This window comes from Carcharodon carcharias, chromosome 5 (assembly GCF_017639515.1).
Source record: "Carcharodon carcharias isolate sCarCar2 chromosome 5, sCarCar2.pri, whole genome shotgun sequence".
NCBI classification, from domain to species: Eukaryota; Metazoa; Chordata; class Chondrichthyes; order Lamniformes; family Lamnidae; genus Carcharodon; species Carcharodon carcharias.
Window position 1 is genome coordinate 170,407,082 of NC_054471.1, and position 15,657 is coordinate 170,422,738.

Consider the following 15,657-nt stretch of genomic DNA (forward strand, 5'->3'; position numbering starts at 1 on the left):
TAAATGCTGGAACAGCCAGCGAAGCTCACATCCTGTGAATGAATTTAAGAAAAAACTACCCTCCTTAGCATTCAAGATACTTCCAAGTTTTGGTAATCTGTAAATTTTGAAATTGTGCCCAAGTTTAGGTCATTAATATATATTTTAACAAGCAGGGATCCTAACAGCAAACCCTGGGGAACTGCACTATATACCTTCCTCCAACCAAAAAGTCCTGTTGGGTGACTGCCCACTGGAATATCTGTTCCAGAAAACATTATTCTACCTAAATGCTATGTAGCATAACCCATTGACTCTCAAACTGTGTGACTTTTTATACTTGAAGAGTGCAACCTTTGTTTGCTTCATATATAGGAATTTATACTGCATTTATGCTACCACACATATCACTTCAGACACTGATCCTTCTGTACCAATTTATATATCTAGCCCAACAGATTTTTTACATTGTTTTTTGTTGAATTTTTTCTATTTACTTACTCAAATATATTATTTTTACTTAATGTGTACAAAATGTCCCTTTCTCCACGAAGACTTTACTAAGTAAGAACTGTAAATTAGACTTCAGATGAAGGGGCTGACTCATCTGCTAACACTTAGGAGTGGTGACTACAGTGCATGCCAATACCCAGTCTATGATTCACCGACTCTTGCTGTGTGCATCTATTCTGAATGCTATGAAAAAGAAGGCAGACAACTCACCTGCTATCAATCCTAAATGCTGGTGACACTGTATTACAAACATCTGGTCTACGATTTACTGAGTCTCACTCTATCCCAGTGACAGGCAACCTAGGCCAGTGAGTAGGCCGCATGAGTGGGCCTCCTTCATCTCAGTGGGCTACAAGATTGAAATTGGGCATGTGCACTAACTATGACCTCATGAAGAAGATTAAATCCATTTAATACACACCAAATATTTTGTAATGAGTTCTATAAAATGCTTAATCATTCATGTATGAATAGAATTGTCATCAACTTCAAATGGTAAAAGCAAAAGAAATGTTTGCACTTACCTTACTAACATCATAGTACGACTCCTGTTGGATCTGTCCTCCATAAACATTCTTAGATTAGGACTCAGGGATGTACAAACGCTTCACAATTCAGCACTGAGGTTTCCGTCCATTAGTCTGTTGTGCTTCTTGCATTTGCTGTGTCTCAAAGTAGAAAAAGTCTGCTTGCATGCAGTGCTTTGATTGGATGCAGTGGGATTGCATGGCTCTCACAGTCAATGTTATGTGCAATCAGCGTGCATCTCACTTCATCTGTCCTTACTTTACATGCGTATCACTTCAATAATACCGGTAGGAAAAAAACTACACGGATGGAAATCAGCGGAATCTGGCAACCCTGCGCATGGGCAATGATCAACAAAATGTCTCACGGGTTGCAGTCAGAACCCTGAAGGGCCGCATGTAACCCGTCAGCTGCTGGGTGCCCACCACTGCTCTATCCTCATCAGCAAAGCTACCATTTGTGTCCTAGCTAATTTCCAATGGCTCCTTGCTCTGAAAACATTGATTTAAAACTATTTGTAATTATTTTCAAATGTCTCTGTGAATACCCTATTGCTGTAACTTCCATGAGTCTGACAATCCAACATTCATTCTTGCTCTGATGTAATGATCTAATCCTCTCCTTTTGTTCCACCAACATGACAGCTCACTTTGGGAATTTCTTCCCAAATTCTTCTGCCTTGATACAATCCTTTTCACCATCAAACCTGCTTTGATCGAGGCTTTGACCACCTTCTCAATTTTTGCTTATTGCCTGCTACCTCAGCCTCCTCCCTCAGAGCAGTACCCAATATTAAAGGTAATACATAAGTGCCAGTGCCACTTGTTGTTGTCCTATGACTCCAGGTTGCAGTACCTTGGTTTTCTAACATGTTGTAAAATCACATATCCTTTAGCTAAGTTGATTCGAGTTACATATTGGGAATAGGTTCCAGTACTGTTTGTCAGCTACTGTGAATTAAGTTTGTGAACAGCAAAGATGACACAGTCATAAGTAATGTTGATGTTGGGCTTCTGTTAATTTGTGATGCATAACATTAAAAATGTTACAGTACAAGTTTATTTTTTTGATTACAGAATGCAAGAAAGTTCAGTATCCTAATACTATCCCCACGAAGCCTGATGTCAGTAACAATAAATTTCTTCTGCTTATTTTGCTTAAAGATGGTTTCCATTCAGTATTCTTTATGAGTTCACATTTTTACTGTACCTCCTCATTGATAGCTCACAAAATACTGAAATAGTGGACTCTTTCTGCAATAAGAAAAAATACTATCGTGCTAAGCATTGCAAATCCTTGTTTGAGAACTCCATTCTTCATCTGCTACAATTGAACAGTTTTATCTACGTCATTTAACAGCCTTCAGTCAGTCTTGTTTTCAAAAGAACTGAGAGCTACAAAGCTGCACAATGAACTGATTTACTGATTCGTCGCAACATGTTCCTGCCAAACTTTTCAGTGTCTGGCAACTTCATTCTTAGACTAATGCCTCTGCTGCCAGGAGTGATGTTATTATCCACAGCTCAGAATTTTTATTAAGTTCATTATTGAGAAAATGCGCTCACACCAAGACTCAGTGATACAGTTCATTAAAGGAATAAAAAAACTGCAGGATCCAGGCTTCTTAGGCTAGGCCAGTGATGCTAAAATAGTTGAAGTTCTCGTAATCAAGTATCTAACTAAATTGTGTAAAGACTTTTTAAAAAATAAACATATCTGCAAGGTAACTGGATAAGGTGAGAAACACCCTAGAACTTTCAAGGAAGTAGACAGAGAAATAATTGGGACTCTAATTAATATTAAGAACTTCTTAAATACCAGCATTGTGCCTGAAGACTGGAACATTATGCAAATATTCAAAAAGGCAGTGAGAGATGAATCAGGAAATTATAGATTAACTAACCAGAAAGTATTAATAACTAACCAGGAGGAAAATAATCTGAAAAACACTTTGGTTATGGACCGGGGAGAGAGATAAATTGAAACTCCCAATTCCCTTTCCCTTCTGCCCTTAATTCTGATAAGGCTGATGTGTGTTCCCAAACCCCCATTAGTGTGCAGTCAATTTAAAAGTCACCAGCAGCGGGCTTTCATGGAATTAAACAATGAGTATTATTTATTCACACACTTATCCCAGAAACTCTACGTGATGTCAAATACATAATATACACCCAAGAAAGATACAAATTAAGACAGAATGCACTTCTACAAATATTAAAAGCAAACAGAATAGTTAGCTGCTCATGTCTGTTGGAAAGTCCAGTGAAGGAGGGAGCTTTTCTCACTCTGGAATTGAAGTTCAGATAAATTCATATGCCTGGTTTCAAACCCGGATTAACTGCAGTGTTTGTTCAAAGTAAAGATTGGTCAGCAGGTCACGTAGACAGGTCCTGATGGCTGTTGTAACCAGATGCCCAATTTCTTACAGATGAACTCGGAGCTGTTCAGAACAGGTTGGAAAAGGCAAGATGACACAGCCTTTTGTTGCAGTTGTAATGTTGTTGCTGATGCTCAGCAGACTGCACAGCCTCTCGGTTTTTGGATAAAAAGATTTCAAGATCAAGGGCAGTTTCGATCACATGATGAATGACATTGATACACAATGGAAGGCAAATGATGGTCCTTTAAAGTGAAGACAGAGTTTCAGTCACATGGTCAAAAACCATTGATATACAATAGAGAGTAGATGGTGGTCTTTAGCACTTCGTTGTGGATACTAAATCTCAATAGCCCTCCTTTGTTACATGACAGACCCAGAGTCAGAGAGTCTGGCAGTTTATTTTCCCTGAATTTTGGAGTAAGCCTTGACAATAGCAGGTGTAAAAATCCACAGAATAGTACTGTTTAGGCATGTCTATTCAAGGGAGACCCCTACCCATTATGATCCAATTTGGAACTTTCCAGAAGTTTGCAAGGCTGTTGAAGTTGCAAAAGTCAGTTAATCCCTTGATGACCATTTTACAGTTCATCAGATCCATTTTAAAAGGAATACAGTTTAAAAAGAAATTAATATATTCATGCCTGCACTGGCATGAAACTTATAGAATTTTAGGTACATGAATGCAAAAGTGAGGAGATCAGTTTTGTTTCAGAGGTAACAGCTCAGCACTTCATTAGAGGATTAGAGCTGTCCAGTGAGTTCACTAGAAATTTGTAGGACTAAATGAAATTAAGAAAATTAAATAAATGACAAAGCAACTTGCCAGATTGAAACTGGCTTGACACTGACTTGAAGAGGTGATAAATGAAAAAGAATGGCTATTAGCATTCTTATAGAGGTTTGTTTTGGATCCCTTATACATATACATCTTGTATACTTCTCGTATTCTACTTCTAGCAAAGACGCCAAGCATCTTCAGAGACATCAAGAGCGTGCGGAGGCCAAATCCAGGCAGTGGGAGGAACGCACAAGCACCCGCCTCCCCCACCAAGTAACTCATCTTCTCGATACTTCAAACATCACCTGTCCTGCATGAGGCAGAGTCTGCAGATTGTACATCAATTTTGTTAGCCATCATAGAACACATTGAACCAGAATGGAAGGAAGGATCCCAAGGACTACCTAAGAGGAAGAAGACTTTTAGCATTAGAAAATTTATGAGCATCATCAAGCAATGTGTTCAGGTGAATAAAGTAAGGGAGATTGGTGACATTCAATGGAGTCTGGACAAGTAAACAAAATGGATTTTAATGTTGATGTAAATTAATGCAAATTGGTACAAGGAGCATAAAATGTGCATACAAAATGCAAGAATATTTTAGTTACACCACTAAATTGTGGAAAGATCAATCTCACTTGGACGCATGATCAAATGCCTACCTTGCAGAATAAATAATGGGCCAGATTTTGCAGTCAGCATTAAAGGAAGGATACTCACCGCTGATCTCAAAGAAGGCTCCCCACAAGGATCCATTGATTTGGCACGGGATTTCTTCTTTCCTGGCAGCAGTTTAAATCTGGCACCAGGTTAAGGAGATTTCAAGGCATTAAAACAGCAGTGATGTCAACAAACAGGGTAAGCAGCCAATCCATTTGAAGTATTCTCACAAGCAGCAAACCAATAAGGTAGAGCCCTTTATTTTTTACTTTGTATTTCAATTTTCAGATAGTGAAATAAAAGATGATTGGATTTAGATAAAGTTCAAATAGTAATATAAAGACATTTTTTTAACATGTGAATTTTCTCATAAAAGAGAAATTTGATATTCCACAAATGTAAAATTGGCTTTCCAGGACCAGTGAGGATGTTCAGGAGCAATTTTAAAGTTAGGTGACATTAAAAACCCAGTTAGATCGCATTCAACAAGGTGCAACTTCTTCCAGGGATTTTACACTAAAATTAACAGTCTAAGAGTGGAAATTCTCATCAGTTCATAAGCTTCCCATTGATACAGCAGTTCAAAAAGGAGGCTCACCACCACTTTTGCAAGGGCAATTAGGGATGGACTATAAATGCTGGCCTAGCCAGCAAAACTCACATCCCGTAAACGAAAAAAATAAAAGATTGCAGTCTATGGGTGCCTCAACAGCACACCCTCTGGAGAAAGTAGAATCACTGAGAGAAACTTGTGGATCTCTCATATGCAGACTCCCAAAGTTGCAGCCAGTTTCAGTGGATTAATGATGGTTAACACTTGACAGTTTCATTGTCATTGCCACTGAAAAATCCAGGCCATTGTCTTTTCTGTGTGATTGTAGAAGTTGAGTATTGCTGAAAACTGACGTGTTGTGAAACTTGTTGTTTAGCACTCCTCAGGACTAGAAAAATACCAATTTCAAAGGAAGCAACAGTTTATACTGCAGGAGAAAAGAGTGCCGATTGTTTGGCCAGTCAGCTCTTATTAGTCAAGGTGTTGCCATGGGGAATGCACCAAGGAGCTATTGTTCCCTATGCTTTTGTTTAATTCAAAGATTCATCCTCATGGTTCACTAAATCCACCTATGTATGGGCTGCCCAAGACACAAAAAAAGTTATGCCCCATTATGTCCTATCTTATCTAAATACAAAGTAAAAAATAAAGGGCTCTATCTTCTTGGTTTGCTGCTTGTGAGAATACTTCAAATTGATTGGCTGCTTACCCTGTCTGCTGACATCACTGCTGTTTTAATGCCTTGAAACCTTCTTTACCTGGTGCCAGATTTAAACTGCTGCCAGGAAAGAAGAATTCCCATGCCAAATCAGTAGATCCTTTTGGGAAGCCTTCTTTGAGATCAGCGATGAGTATCCTTCCTTCAATGCTGACTGCAAAATCCGGCCCATTATTTATCCTGCAAGGTAGGCATTTGATCATGTGTCCAAGTGAGATTGATATAACATCTGCATAACATGAATTGGCCCAATGGGTGAGTGAGTTGCCATAACCAGTAGTGAGTGAATATTCCACAGAAATGGTGAAGGATTCCTTCACCTTCACGAAGACTGCATTTCAATAGCAGTGCCATGACTATGTGCTCATTTGAGCAGGAGCAGCAGTAGGCCATTCAGACCCTCAATCCTGCTCTATCATTCAACAAGATCATAGCTGATCTGATCGTGGCTTCAACTCCACATTCTCTCTGTCCTCATAACCCTTGACTCCTTTGTTGATCAAAAACCTATCTAACTCAGCCTTGAAAATACTCAATGACCCAACCTCCACTGTTCTAAAAGACTAATAACCCTCTAAAAGAAAAAACATTTCCTCATCTCAGTCTTAAGTGGGAGACCCCTGGGACTGTATGCCCTACATATAGACTCCCTCACAAGGAGAAACATCTTCTCAGTAAGTCCCCTCACAATCTTATATGTTTCCATAAGACACCTCTCCTTCTTCAAAACATCAATGGGCTTAGGCCAAACCTGCTCAACCTTTCCTCATAAGATAACCCTTTCATCCCAGGAATCAGTCAAATGAACCTTCTCTGAACTGCTTCCAATGCAATGATATCTTTTCTTAAGTAAGGAAACAAGAGCTGTACATAGTACTCCAGGTGCAGTCTAACTAAGACCCTATACAGTTGTAATAAGATTTCCTAACTTTTATAATAGTCAGGGTTGAATATGCAGGCTACCACAGTTTTTCTTTATCCTAGTTTCATTAGATAACCATAAAGGTTATGCTGAAGTACTTTATTTTCGGTACTTTATTTTCTAAGATGATCGAATTGTAAATATTGTGGAACCCAGCTCATCTGTTTTACATCAATAATGGTTGTAATTTTGCCCATTAACATGCAAAAAATCCATTGTAGAATGTTATTGCTGGTTATTGTTTTCTCTGAATCATATTAATTACAGATGAAAATGTAATATGTGAATGTTTTTCAAGGTGTATTTGGGAATATAACTCATCATGCACGTTATTCAAGTCACACTAACTGAAGAAACATATGTATTGTCGTTTCATAGTACAGAACTTGAGTATTGTTGAAAAAAGAGACATGCTGTCAAAACTTTTTGTCTTACACTCATCAGGACAGGTTTGCAAGAATAACAATTGTAAAGGGAACGACAATTTATTCTGCATGAGAAGAAAGTACTGATTGTTAGGCAAATGGATTCTGGTTAGTAGAGGCGTTTCAATGGAGAATGTACCAGGGGACAGTTAACTGCCAAGTTTTTGTTGACCTGCCTGGTTTAAATTTTTAAAAACTTGGCCGTTAACTGTTCTGTGGTGCATTCTCCAAGGCAACGCCTCTACCAAAGTCCGCTTACCAAACAATCAGCAGTATAAATTGTTGTTCCCTTTGCAGTTAGTATTCTTGCGAATCTGTCCTGATGAGTGCTAGACAAAAAGCTTCAACAGCATGTCTCTTTTTTCAGTAATACACATATATATGCATAGTTTTGGCAAGAGTCAAAGTTCAATGTTAGACAAGCACTGGTTTGGTCAAATACAGATGTGCTCTTTATGCTCATTATTTAGAGGTATATGCAAATTAAGGGATTTTAATTTCCAGATATTAGGTAAATGGATTTCTACTTATTTGAATATTATTTGTGGCACAATAACAACTTGCATTGATGTAGCATTTTTAAGGTAAAAATATGTCCAAAGCTGCTTCAGAGTCATAAGGAAAATTGATACTACAAGGGGTAGGTTTTAAAGGTGGTTTTGAAAGATGAGAGGGAGTTGGAGATACAAAAGTGTTTAGGGAAAATTCCAGAGAATAGAACCCAGAATGTTGAATGCATTGTGTCACAAAGTTGATGTGAATTGCATGGAGAATAGGTGCACAAGAGAGTGAAATCAGAGTAATTGAGAGCTCTCAGGGAGTTGTAGGGCCAAAGGATGTTCCAGAGAAACAATTTTCCTGCACTATCCCTCATATTCCTTGTGTTTTAATACCTAGAAATCTATCAATCTCAGTCTTAAACGACTGAGCACCACAGCCCCCTGGGGCAGAGAATTCCAAAGATTCACCATCCTCTGAGTGGAAAAATTCTTCCTCATCTCAGTCCTAAATGGCCTGTCCTTATCCTGAGACTGTGTCCCCTGGTTTCAGCCAGGGGAAACATCCTTCCTGCATCTACCCTGTCGAGTCCTGTAAGAATTTTGTATGTTTGAATGTGACCACCTCTCATTCTTCTAACTCCAGAGAATAAAGGCCTAGTCGATTTAATCTTTCCTCATAGGACAATTCCTCCAATCCAGGAAAGGCAAGGCAATGGTGGCATTTAACCTCAAAAATTAAATTCAATATTTTTCAAGAGGGTACAATCAGAGATAACCGTCATTAAGCTAGATACAAATCACATGATTACTTGCACTTGTTTCAATTAATATCTCTTGTTTTTACATAATGATATAAAATAATTAACATGCTATGCTTCCCCATCTTAGTGGGGTGTCTTACAGGATTGAAACAGAATATCTCCTCTGCATTTTATCCTTTATCCCAATGGAGTACCTCTTGTCCCTGCAGACTCCTGTCTTCTTCTCTCAATCTGCCTCCAGCGCTAGCTTTTAGTTAAACTGATTACCTCCAGCCCCAAGGATGAAATTCACCAGCCTAACTGAGCAAGACCATTGCTGAGTTCAAATGAATAGAGATATTGAAGCAGCAATGAGCGAGAATGATCACAGAAATACTAGACTGTCTTCCCTTGTCTCCAGCACACTGGTTAAGATGTTTGAATATAATTTACATCTCCCATCCATCCTGTGAATATAACTCTTTGAAAGCTAAGTTTAGCTCAACAGTATTATTTATAATGTATTATTTATTTTTAACATATATTACATCAATGACCCCACGGAAGCTTAGTCAAAAATCTTGAGACATGCCAACCCCATTGAGTGGAATTAAACCAGTGACCTCCTAATCTGTATGACTCAGTTACAGACTGTTTTTACCATATTCAGGAAGCTGAGATGCCTCATGAATTTAACCCTAGTGGCATTAGTGCTGTTGTAATATGCTACAGTAATGCTTTAATGATTTTAAACTGAACTAATAACCTGTACTATTGATTACAATCATTAGCATTAGAATTTCAATAGCTCAAGTGTTAACTGGATAAACTCATTGAACCCTCAGGGAGCATTTATCCGATATTTATTTTTACCTTTGCAAACAAATTAAAGGATTCTAATTATATGTTCTGAGGATAATAGTGCATCAGTGGGTTTACAATGTCAATCACAGTATTCACCTCAAGCCTCAATTAATTTAATAAATGATAGCAGACTTCAATTATTTTTGTACTATCAATTTCGGAATTCTTAGGCACTGAAATTATCACCAATACAAAAACAACTTTTTAATGGTGCTTATTTTGCAAACTAAAGATCAAGCTTATGCTTGCAATTTCTAGAAATTTTTTGGACAAACTTAACATTGGTCATAGAACATAGAAGCAAATAATGATACAGCACAGAAGGAGGCAATTGGCCCATTAGGCTGTGTCAGCTCTTTGGACAAGTTAACCAATTACTCCCATTTACCTGTTCTTTTCCCCATAGTGCTGTATTTTCCCCATTCAAGTGTTTACCAAATTTTCTTTTGAGTGTTCTTATTAAATCTGCTTTCGCCATCTTTTCAGGCAGTGCATTCCTTGTACTATTGTACTAACTGTTTTAACAGACAATGCTATATACTTTGATTGAAAGTTTATTTCAATTCTTTTCTCTCCTCACTAATTTTCTCTCCTCTCCTTAGGTACACGTCACCCACAAAGTGACCATTATCCCTATGATTGCCTTGTTAGTGAGACTGTGACCCAGATCTGAGGTCAGCTTCAATGCTGCTGCTGTGCAGATGAAACTTGGAAGTATTGTGAACTGTGGGAACTTTTATTTCTGGCCTCCAGTTACACAGATCCAGAACTTGCTGGTCAATTTATGTTCACTAAGGTCTCAAATACCTTGTTGCCCTTGCCATATTGTTGTAAGCTCACACTCCCAGCAAGTTAGGTCACAGAAGACTTTTGAGCTGAAAAGTGCAGAAATGTCAAACTGATGGCACATGGCATGAAATGCCCTGCCAAGCAAAAGTCAGTCCATTTTCACACTCACTTCTAGCATGGAAGCAATTTGCAGCAAGGACCCTAGAGCAGTTCCTCTTTCCCAACCTGTCTGAGATTGCTCACTGAGGAGTACTATTGGTGATGGCAGCCTTTCATCTCGTAAGATGATGATTTGTGCTGTGGTGGTCAACTCTGTGCTAAGCATCACCTGACGTGACTGAGGAGTCCCACACTAGCATGGCAGTCTCTGCCACATATGCTGCAGAGGAAGACAGTGGACTGAGAGGGTTCATGATTCACTGGCCTCAGTTTTCTCTGGGTCCTCAACTCAGCTAGCTAATCTTTTCTTTTCTGTTTGCCTCTTCCAATGCCATTCCAAACTGTCAGCCTCCAGAGGTCACAGTTGTCATCAACAGTCTCCTGGTTGTTAGTGTCAATGTCCACCATCTTCATATCTCATTTTCTGGTGTCCTTATAGACACCCAAGGAGGTTGTGACCCAGTGGCCATACAGGAGGTCTTTGGGTAAATGGCCATCATCCATTCAATGAACGCAAATGTTGTTGGCTTAGTAATTAATGTTCGCTGATGGAATTAGCATGCTCCAGGACTTCTGAGTTGCTGACCTTTTCCTGCTATGAGACGTGGAGGATAGATCTGAGGCAGTGAAGCTGTGGAGTCTAGATATGTGAAGTTATCAACAACCTCCAGTGTCACGTTGTCAATGCTGATAGATGGAGGTATGACAACAATCTGGACCGTCATTTTTCTTCATGTTGCTGATGGTCAAACCAACCTCTTTATAGGTGTGGGAGAGTCTGTCTATTTGCTGCTGAAGATGTTCCTCAGTCTGGAATGCTAGTGCAGCATCATCAGCATATAGCATCTCTCTGATGAGAACTTGGCACACCTTTGTCTTGGATCTCAGATAAGCAAGGCTGAATAGTTTTCCATCAGTTCTGGTATATCATTAGATACAATCTATAGATGACCTGAAGGCATATGACAGTAGCAAAGAGAATATGCCAGGGCAATTCGCAAAAATGCAACCCTGTTTGACCCTACTGCGGATCTCAAAGGTTCTGATGTTGCTGCACCATTGCTGACCTTACCCATCATGTCATGTTATCATAGAAAGAAGAGATCACTTTGAGCAGCTTCAGTGGGCAGTCAATTTTCTTTTCTCATTATTTCTAATTATAACATTGTTAACTGTTCCCCCTCCTCAGGTTCTGTCCTGATATTCTGCCTCCCTTCCAAAAACACATCCTTAACCCCCCCTGTCCTTGCAAATGATCACCCTACCTCCAACCTCCCTTTTCTGTCTGAAGCCTTTGAGCGTATTATCACTTCCCAAATTTTTGTCCAAGCTTTTGGTCAGTTGTCCTAATATTTCATTATGCTGTTCAGTGTCAATTTTTATTTGATACTGCTCCTTTGAAGCCCCTTGAGATGTTTCACTACATTAAGGGAATGATATAAATGGAAGTTATTTATACTTACAAGCGAGATTGCCAAACAGTATTGATGTGGGCAATGGAAGAACTCCCTAATTTTCTTCAAAACTTCCTGGCGACAGCCCTTTGAAAGAGCTGTCCAATTAGTCCCATTCCCCTGCAATTTTTTTTCTTATCAAGTAATTATTCAATTTAAAAGTTGCTGTTGAATATGTTTCCATGGCCCTTTCAGCCAGTGCATTTCAGAATGTAACAATTGCTGTTTATTTTTTTTTTAAATGTCTCCTCCTCTCCCCTCTGGTTCTTTTATCAATTCTCTTAAATCTTTACTTCCCCCCTCCTCACCGTCCAAGGGCCCAAACACTCCTTTCAAGTGAAGCAGCATTTCACTTGCACTTCCCTCAATTTAGTCTACTGCATTCGCTGCTCCCAATGCGGTTTCCTCTACATTGGAGAGACCAAACACAGACTGGGTGACCGCTTTGCGGAACACCTTCAGTCTGTCCGCAAGCATGACCCAGACCTCCCTGTCGCTTGCCATTTCAACACACCACCCTGCTCTCATGCCCACATGTCCATCCTTGTCCTGCTGCAATATTCCAGTGAAGCTCAACGCAAACTGGAGGAACAGCACCTCATCTTCCGACTAGGTACTTTACAGCCTTCCGGACTGAATATTGAGTTCAACAACTTTAGATCATGAACTCTCTCCTCCATTACCCCCTCTCCTTTCCGATACACCTTTTCCCAATAATTTATATATATTTTTCTTTTCCCACCTATTTCCATTATTTTTAAATGTATTTCTATCCATTGTTTTATCTCTACCTTTTAGCCTATTTAGACCCCCCCCACCCACACTAGAGCTATCTGTCCCTTGCTCGTCCTGCTTTCTACCCTTAATGTCCCCATTAGCACATTTCTTAGCTAATATCACCTCTGTCAACACCTCTTTGTCCTTTTGTCTATGACATCTTTTGGCAATCTCCACTGGCCCTCTATCCAGCTCTACCTGTCCCAACCCCCCTTAAACCAGCTTATATTTCACCTCTTTTCTATTTTCCTTAGTTCTGATTTAGAGTCATTCGGACTCGAAACATTAACTGTATCCCTCTCCGCAGATGCTGTCAGACCTGCTGAGTTTTTCCAGGTATTTCCATCGAACTGCACTGTTGGTACGTTGGCATCATTTCACATCAATTTCAGTGACGAGCAAAATTGTACAGCGCTACAGGCCATTAAGGAGCTCATTGACATCTCAGACTACATCCTTATAAGTACTTGCGCGCTAAAATGCAACAATCAGGTGTTGTAATTTCCTATCAGTGTGTATGTCACATCACCAAGGATGAGTAGTGAGGGCGTGAACAGTTCTGGTTGCCAGTCTCGAATAATTCATCTATGTGGTCACCCATGACTAAGCGACTGGAGCTTCTTAGGTGTACACAAAATTAGAACCGACGAGAATATTTTTCAGATTTTAGCAACTAAAAGAATCCTATATTTTGCAGAAATCTCAGAATTAAAGCAAGAGCTGAACGATGCGATCACTTTATTTTACAATGATTCTTCTCATTGTTTGTGTACAACTGGAATTAATAGCAAACCAGCCCCATTCCACAATAAATTTTTAAAAAAACAATAATTTCCTCGTCACACACCAGCAATCCTCCCTGAAGCTGATACAATTTCACGTGCCGGAAATGCTGCTTCCGGGCTCATTGTTCATGAGCCCAACACCCTCCCCCTCACCCCCGTTCCATTAAAGAATAGAGATAGCGTGCGCGTGCGCACTCACCTCCCCTCTTCCCCCAGTCCGGAACTGTGTGCTCATGCGTGAGAGCGCGAGCAAAGGAAGGTACATGATTCATTCTTGCGCTTGCGCCTCAGTTTTCATTTGACCTCATTGAGAAAAAAGGCGCGTCTGGCAGCGGAGCGAACGGTCAAGTTGGAGCGAGGAGCAGCGCCTGCGCGTTCCGAAGTCCCTCCTCTCCGGCCCGAGCAGTGCGAGCTCGAGCGCTGGAGTCGCGTCGGTTGGAAAACGCTGCTGAACTTTTCACCACAGCCCGGTCTCTGCATAAGCGCACACAAACTACTGATGTGAAAAAAAAAACAAGACCAAACAAAAACAAACACCACGAAAAAGGAAAGGAGATTTAAGCCTATTATCGAAAAGAGGAGTTGACGATGCCGGACCAGATCACAGTGTTGGAATTCGTGACCGAGACGAATGAGGACTACAAATCTCCAACTGCCTCCAGCTTCACCACCAAAATGAGTCAGTGCAAGAACACGGTGGCTGCCTTGGAGGAGGTAAGATGCAACCCTCCTCACTAAACAAATAAATGAGCGATCGGGTTGAAGAGCTGCAAACATTCACCGCCACGGTGGCCGCCAGTTCGGCTTGTTTCTCCTTCCCTTTCCCATCCGATGTGTTTCAGTGAGTCCGCCCCTATCAGCCCTGATCTGGCTGTGGGGAGTCAAATGTGAATCCGTGGCAACGCTGCACTGACATTAGCCTCGGAAGCCTGAGGGGAAATAATCGAGCAGTCTTACCGAGAGGGAGAGGAGGTGGTGTTGGTGGTGGAGAGGAAGGTATCACGTTAGAAGGAAAACAATATGTTGGAAATAGGGCATCGGACAAGGATGGAAGTGATATATACACCACCTCCCCAGTTCAGTTATTTTAGCTAATTCGGGCGTAGGGATTGTGCTTTTTTGCCTTTGCTTGAGACAATGCATTACATTGGCATCAATCTTATTGCATTATCTCGCTTTTATTAGAAGTGATTAAAATGAAACTTTGAGAGATTTACAACCAGCGAGAGGTTTCCAGAATACCTGAATATTTTCTTTCAGAGATATGTGCTGCAATGCCATATCAAACCAGTATATTTGGGAGAGTCTGTTCAGCAATGGTTTGCGTTGGTCGACGATGTGTGCGCGCTCTAATAAAATTGTTTTTGCTGCACTCGTAATAAAAACCAAGCTCTCAAAATAGTGTAATATTTACATTTTTTAAGGAACGAAATGATCCCTCCCAAGAAAGGAGGTTTCATTTACATAGTTTGGGTCTGTTTGCTAATGTGTTGTTATCGGTGATTAAATTAGTTGCGTGATTATGGTTTGGTGGGAAAACAATTTCACAGCCTTTAATGGGCACAAAAACAAAAGCAAAAGCGTCTGACGGGATGAAACTGGCTCTTTGTTCAGACAAATATTTGCCCTGCTAAAAATATATATTTTGAAACTGGCGAATGATTAGCACCAGATATATATGTTGGAATAAGCACATCTAAACCTGCATTTATTGTTGTAAGGCATCTTTAAAATATAACAATATAAGTGCATGAAATTATATGTGGTGTTGTATTTTCACCATTTAGCCTGATGAAATCCTCTTTTCCAACTCCAGCCTTGATTGTTGAGTTGTGTTGAATTCAAATTTTATAAATATTTTACAGTTGTGTGTGCTATAAACAAGTTTAATTTAAAGTACTTCCTTTATATGTGTAAATACATATACATGGTGCATTAACAGAAGTATTCAATTTTGATGTGAACACAGCAGTTAAGCTTTGCACATGCTATAGTCTTGAGACGACTTCTGTTACAATAAAAATTGAAGCAGCCTATGCTTAGTTTGAAAAAAACAGGTCTGCTTGTGTTTACAAACATTGTACAATCACTGCCTTGCAACTATTGGATTTAGATGAATTAAAGTCAAATGCC

General features: G+C 39.8%; 1 protein-coding gene and 1 long non-coding RNA gene across 2 annotated transcripts in view; one reads left to right on the forward strand and one right to left on the reverse strand.

Moving 5' to 3' along the window:
- Positions 1-2,063: 2,063 nt before the first annotated feature.
- LOC121278021 lies at positions 2,064-13,858 on the reverse strand. The gene is made up of 2 exons (XR_005943037.1): positions 13,724-13,858; positions 2,064-4,582 (listed from the first exon to the last, which is right to left on the reverse strand). It is a non-coding gene; the product is annotated as an uncharacterized LOC121278021 (long non-coding RNA).
- A 44-nt stretch (positions 13,859-13,902) lies between these two features.
- The window catches only part of asap2a (ArfGAP with SH3 domain, ankyrin repeat and PH domain 2a), a 207,759-nt gene continuing 206,004 nt past the window's right edge, over positions 13,903-15,657 (forward strand). The window contains exon 1 of the mRNA XM_041188015.1: positions 13,903-14,238. Coding sequence (XP_041043949.1) covers positions 14,113-14,238 — 126 coding nt within the window. The 5' untranslated portion in view covers positions 13,903-14,112. The remainder of the gene's footprint in view (positions 14,239-15,657) is intronic.